This window comes from Leptonotus elevatus, chromosome 7 (genome assembly GCF_054856555.1).
Source record: "Leptonotus elevatus isolate MCC_2025b chromosome 7, RoL_Lele_1.0, whole genome shotgun sequence".
Lineage (NCBI taxonomy): Eukaryota > Metazoa > Chordata > Actinopteri > Syngnathiformes > Syngnathidae > Leptonotus > Leptonotus elevatus.
Window position 1 is genome coordinate 1,552,914 of NC_141245.1, and position 6,156 is coordinate 1,559,069.

Consider the following 6,156-nt stretch of genomic DNA (forward strand, 5'->3'; position numbering starts at 1 on the left):
CAAATATATTTGAATGTACATCACAGTGTAACAAAAATGTATTGCGCATTAACTAACTCCTATTCTTATATTTGTATACTGCCTAGAAGTGCAATACGTGTGCTCTTGCACAAACCTTAACATTGTGATTAAGTATTTCACTTAAAGTGCCTCAAAAAGCATTTCACTTATCTAGTGCAAATCTGAACCTTTTGTTAACAGACCACAACAGTGGGTTGCAAATTATTCATGTTTAACATTCAATAAAATTAAAATAAATAAATAAAATAAATGTATTATTACCATTCAAAAAATAACTTTGGTAAGTGCAACTGCTTTCTGAACATAAGAGTTACATAAACTGCAAAACACGCTTATTTAGCTCAGTGTGAGAAATTTGCATGAGCACTGGCAGCTAACCTCTTGAATCTGGGAAGGAATGCAGTCAAAGCTATTATCAGGCATACATGCACATGCTCATTGGTCAGCCGTGAGCGGTACTTATTCTTAATGATGTTAACAGTTGAGAAGGCTGACTCACAACTATAGGTAGAGCCAAACATTGTTAATGTGTACAATGCCATTTTGGTGAGAAAAGGGAACTTTGCCTTTGGCACAGTCTGGAGCCAAAACATGACAGGATCAGAGGATTCACTTTGCTCTCTTAACACTACATCAGACTGCAGATCTAAAAGCTCCATTTGGAGGGACTGTGCATTTGCCCATTTATACACATGTGTGGCTTCTTTTGAAAAAATGACAACATTCTTAACTAAAAATGGATTTTTAACAAAGATCAAGAGCTGGTCTCCCAAAGTAAAGCCATCAAAACGAGCCTCAAAGTTTTCAATCAACTTTTGCATAAAGTCAGAATGAGCAATGACATTGACACCTTGAATGTCTTTCAATGAAGGAAAATGCGCACAGTCCTCCTCAAGATCCATTTTCAGAAGTTCCAGTTTCTTCTGAAAAGACTTGACAGCAGCCACCAGGTCACACACAGAATTGTCTTTTCCTTGAAGCTTCAAATTCAGGTAATTTATGTGTCCTGTGATGTCAACCAGAAAGGCAAGTGTATCCAAGTTACTTTCCTCCTCCAAAAAGTCTAAATACACCTGAGCCTTTGGACTCTTTTGTTGTGCCAGGAAATCTTTAATTTCATTCCTTATCTTCCAAAAACGTGCCAGAACTTTTCCTTTACTCAACCACCTGACATTGGAGTGCAGTAGTAGGTCATTGGCAGGTGCATCTACTTCTGCTAAGAATTCCCTCAGCAGACGATGCTGGTGAGATGATGAAGACCTGAGGAAGTTTGGTGATGGTGTTCATAGCATCTCCATATTGCTCTGACAGTGATGAGCAGAGGACAGCCATGTGGATAATGCAGTGATATGACAAGAGTTCTGGGTGGTCATGTTTCAGTCGAGTAACTGCACCCTTTTCTCGTCCCATCATGGATGGTGCCCCGTCAGTAGTAATAGAGACAACATTTTTTAAATGTATTCCCCTCTGTGTCAGCATTTCCTTTATGGCTAAATAGATGTCCTCTCCTCTTGTGTGTGTTTTCAAAGCTGTGGTGCCTAAAATGTCCTCTACAAATGTTTTACTCTCTTCATAATAGAATCTGACATATACCAAAAGTTGTGCATTGTCACTCACGTCAGTTGATTCATCAGCAGCTAATGCGATGCATGAGGCACTTTGAATGGCGCTGTCGAGCTGGGACTGCACATCTTCGGATAGCAGCTCGGCTCTTCTTGTTGTAGTTGTGGATGATAGTGGAATCTGTTGGACCTTTTGTTTAAGCTGCTGTCCCTCTTTTCCCTCCAACAGTGTTTCTGCCATCGCCTCCATACACTCTTTGATCATTCCGGAGTCACTAAAAGGCTTTTTGTCCTTGCCCAAAATCCCCTGCACACGTAGTGAACACTCGTATGCTCGTTGTTGTGCTGTTAGCGTCTGTGCAATTACCCGTGTTGCACGCTCATACTGTCCTTTCAGTTCATGTAATTTCTGTGCTGATCCTGGCGGGTAATTTGCGACATAGGTTTTGTGTCTTGTCTCGTAACGCCACTTGATATTGGCGCTTTTAACAAGAGCAACAGACTCCGTGCATATAATACACACTGGCCTTGTAGCACTCGCTGCTGGCAAAATGAAAGCGTAAGCTTCAGTCCACTCATCTCTAAAGACTCGGTTTTCAGAGTCAACTTTTCTAACTTTAGACAGCGCCATAGTTCACCCACTTTCCCATAGTAAAGCCTGTCCCATGTAAATAAGAGCATGCTGCCGGTCAAAGGACCCCGGTTCAATCATAGCTGCCCTCGCGCGCGCCTATTCAAAAATGACTTTTGTTAAGAATGAACGTATTATCGTACTTTAAAACAAAAAATGCTTGGCGGTCCGGATAAAATGGTCTCGGGGTCCGCGGTCCGCCAGTTGGGGATCCCTGCTGTAGCCTGAAATGCGCAGGTGAGAGGCGGCTGCATCATAGCATAGATATCTACGGCAGTACCTTTTTGAATTAACATTCAATTAAGCTTTCCCAGTGCTGTAGACGCTCCATTCTCGTCGCTTGTGGTCACAAAAAATTGCGTCCCCTCGCAAAAAAAAAAAAAACTTTTGCATTGTTTTGCAATCTTTGCAAGAGAATGCAAATTATAATTGTTTCCCTACCATGTCATCTTAAGGGCTCTGTAGTTAAGGAAGCACAAGCATCGTAATATTGTTTCCTCGCTTGTTTTATCACGTTCTGTTGTCAGCTTTTGTGAAAACGGTAACTATTGACAATATTAAAAAACAATATTGTGCTGATTTATGTTTTGTTTACTTTTACAGGTTGGCGTGAATAAGATTGGAAATATGCATATTAAATTTGGTGGCGATTGGTTTTCGTTTTTTAGACATTGACAAAGTTTTGTTGGACTCGAGGCAGGCAGCATTAAAACTCCAGCTAAAGCACACAATGCACACAGAGCTATCAAGCGGCAGTTCGTCCGCTAACAGATAAGGTCCCTCGCAATAAATGCGAGATAACACAAAGTTTTTTGCAAGTGAACGCCTTTTTATTTATTTATTTTTACGCGTTTATGTTCGGGTCAGTTTGTATACTGTAGCCCAGGGGTCCCCAACTAAACCGGCAAGAGGTCCAGTAACTGCATCAGCCTAGTAGACCAGGGTACGAACATGCAAGAACATTCAGACGATAATTAATTTTTCTGTTCTTTTATTAAATTGCAAACGTGCTGTTACATTGACAATAATACAACTTGTTAAACTTACTCTCTTTCATTCATTTTAGTGCAAATATATTTGAATGTACATCACAGTGTAACAAAAATGTATTGCGCATTAACTAACTCCTATTCTTATATTTGTATACTGCCTAGAAGTGCAATACGTGTGCTCTTGCACAAACCTTAACATTGTGATTAAGTATTTCACTTAAAGTGCAACAGGTGACATTAATGTGCCTCAAAAAGCATTTCACTTATCTAGTGCAAATCTGAACCTTTTGTTAACAGACCACAACAGTGGGTTGCAAATTATTCATGTTTAACATTCAATAAAATTAAAATAAATAAATAAAATAAATGTATTATTACCATTCAAAAAATAACTTTGGTAAGTGCAACTGCTTTCTGAACATAAGAGTTACATAAACTGCAAAACACGCTTATTTAGCTCAGTGTGAGAAATTTGCATGAGCACTGGCAGCTAACCTCTTGAATCTGGGAAGGAATGCAGTCAAAGCTATTATCAGGCATACATGCACATGCTCATTGGTCAGCCGTGAGCGGTACTTATTCTTAATGATGTTAACAGTTGAGTGATATGACAAGAGTTCTGGGTGGTCATGTTTCAGTCGAGTAACTGCACCCTTTTCTCGTCCCATCATGGATGGTGCCCCGTCAGTAGTAATAGAGACAACATTTTTTAAATTTATTCCCCTCTGTGTCAGCATTTCCTTTATGGCTAAATAGATGTCCTCTCCTCTTGTGTGTGTTTTCAAAGCTGTGGTGCCTAAAATGTCCTCTACAAATGTTTTACTCTCTTCATAATAGAATCTGACATATACCAAAAGTTGTGCATTGTCACTCACGTCAGTTGATTCATCAGCAGCTAATGCGATGCATGAGGCACTTTGAATGGCGCTGTCGAGCTGGGACTGCACATCTTCGGATAGCAGCTCGGCTCTTCTTGTTGTAGTTGTGGATGATAGTGGAATCTGTCGGACCTTTTGTTTAAGCTGCTGTCCCTCTTTTCCCTCCAATAGTGTTTCAGCCATCGCCTCCATACACTCTTTGATCATTCCGGAGTCACTAAAAGGCTTTTTGTCCTTGCCCAAAATCCCCTGCACACGTAGTGAACACTCGTATGCTCGTTGTTGTGCTGTTAGCGTCTGTGCAATTACCCGTGTTGCACGCTCATACTGTCCTTTCAGTTCATGTAATTTCTGTGCTGATCCTGGCGGGTAATTTGCGACATAGGTTTTGTGTCTTGTCTCGTAACGCCACTTGATATTGGCGCTTTTAACAAGAGCAACAGACTCCGTGCATATAATACACACTGGCCTTGTAGCACTCGCTGCTGGCAAAATGAAAGCGTAAGCTTCAGTCCACTCATCTCTAAAGACTCGGTTTTCAGAGTCAACTTTTCTAACTTTAGACAGCGCCATAGTTCACCCACTTTCCCATAGTAAAGCCTGTCCCATGTAAATAAGAGCATGCTGCCGGTCAAAGGACCCCGGTTCAATCATAGCTGCCCTCGCGCGCGCCTATTCAAAAATGGCTTTTGTTAAGAATGAACGTATTATCGTACTTTAAAACAAAAAATGCTTGGCGGTCCGGATAAAATGGTCTCGGGGTCCGCGGTCCGCCAGTTGGGGATCCCTGCTGTAGCCTGAAATGCGCAGGTGAGAGGCGGCTGCATCATAGCATAGATATCTACGGCAGTACCTTTTTGAATTAACATTCAATTAAGCTTTCCCAGTGCTGTAGACGCTCCATTCTCGTCGCTTGTGGTCACAAAAAATTGCGTCCCCTCGCAAAAAAAAAAAAAACTTTTGCATTGTTTTGCAATCTTTGCAAGAGAATGCAAATTATAATTGTTTCCCTACCATGTCATCTTAAGGGCTCTGTAGTTAAGGAAGCACAAGCATCGTAATATTGTTTCCTCGCTTGTTTTATCACGTTCTGTTGTCAGCTTTTGTGAAAACGGTAACTATTGACAATATTAAAAAACAATATTGTGCTGATTTATGTTTTGTTTACTTTTACAGGTTGGCGTGAATAAGATTGGAAATATGCATATTAAATTTGGTGGCGATTGGTTTTCGTTTTTTAGACATTGACAAAGTTTTGTTGGACTCGAGGCAGGCAGCATTAAAACTCCAGCTAAAGCACACAATGCACACAGAGCTATCAAGCGGCAGTTCGTCCGCTAACAGATAAGGTTTGCAAGAAGAAAACAGCTTTTTACCGTCAGACAAGGGGCTCCAAAGTCCCGGACTTCACTCGCGCCACCGGTGACCGATCAGGCAAGCCACCGGAGCTCCGAATCGGCCGCTAATGCAGCCATTATGGCCGGCCGATGCTATTGCTTGCTAATGCAGCTCGGCGAGGCAGTGCGGCAAAGAGATTTAAAAAACAGGAACCCAGTTTCTTTTATCAGCCCCACTTATTGTCTGTATTAACCTTTTATGATGGTAACGTGTGCCCGCCCATAATATTATACTTGTCTACCCACAATACACCACCAACACCAGAGCTAATTAGACAAGCCAAACACAGATGCCGTTGTGAGGCTGGTGATGCATAAAGGTAAACAGGAAGGATGTATGGAGAAGTGAAAGAAGGGAGGATAATAAAAAAGTTATCTGTCAGCTGATGATTTTCTTGTTCATTTACAAGCACACATTTAGTGCCAAATGCTTTCCTAACTTGTGTTTAGAAACTGCCTGAGACTTGCTTAAAAAAAAGAAAAAAAAAGAAGCATGCTCAGAAAGTACTTCATCACTTTGGAGTTACTAACTTGAGTGCAGTCAACGAACCAAATCATCTGAGTCCAGAGTGCTTCTTTTGAGTTTGCTAACCAGCCAGAGGACTCATCGTATCCAAAGTAATGGAAGACACTGGACTTGAGATTCCTGATCCTGTACGAAGATTTTAATCATTA

General features: G+C 41.1%; 1 protein-coding gene across 1 annotated transcript; it reads right to left on the minus strand.

The window, feature by feature from the left end:
• Window positions 1-206: 206 nt before the first annotated feature.
• LOC147170351 (general transcription factor II-I repeat domain-containing protein 2B-like) lies at window positions 207-1,353 on the minus strand. Its single transcript, XM_086080666.1, has 2 exons — window positions 1,233-1,353; window positions 207-1,027 (listed from the first exon to the last, which is right to left on the minus strand). The coding sequence occupies exons 1-2, from the start codon at window positions 1,351-1,353 to the stop codon at window positions 363-365; spliced, it is 786 nt and encodes a 261-aa protein (XP_085936792.1). The 3' UTR covers window positions 207-362.
• Between the last annotated feature and the right edge of the window lie 4,803 nt (window positions 1,354-6,156).

Excerpts from the sequence above, each read along its gene's own strand:
- LOC147170351 (XM_086080666.1), bottom strand. The coding sequence starts at position 1,353 with ATGGCTGTCCTCTGCTCATCACTGTCAGAGCAATATGGAGATGCTATG. Across the intron at positions 1,028-1,232 it reads TGAGGGAATTCTTAGCAGAA|GACACATAAATTACCTGAAT; the intron begins GTAGATGCACCT and ends TTGACATCACAG.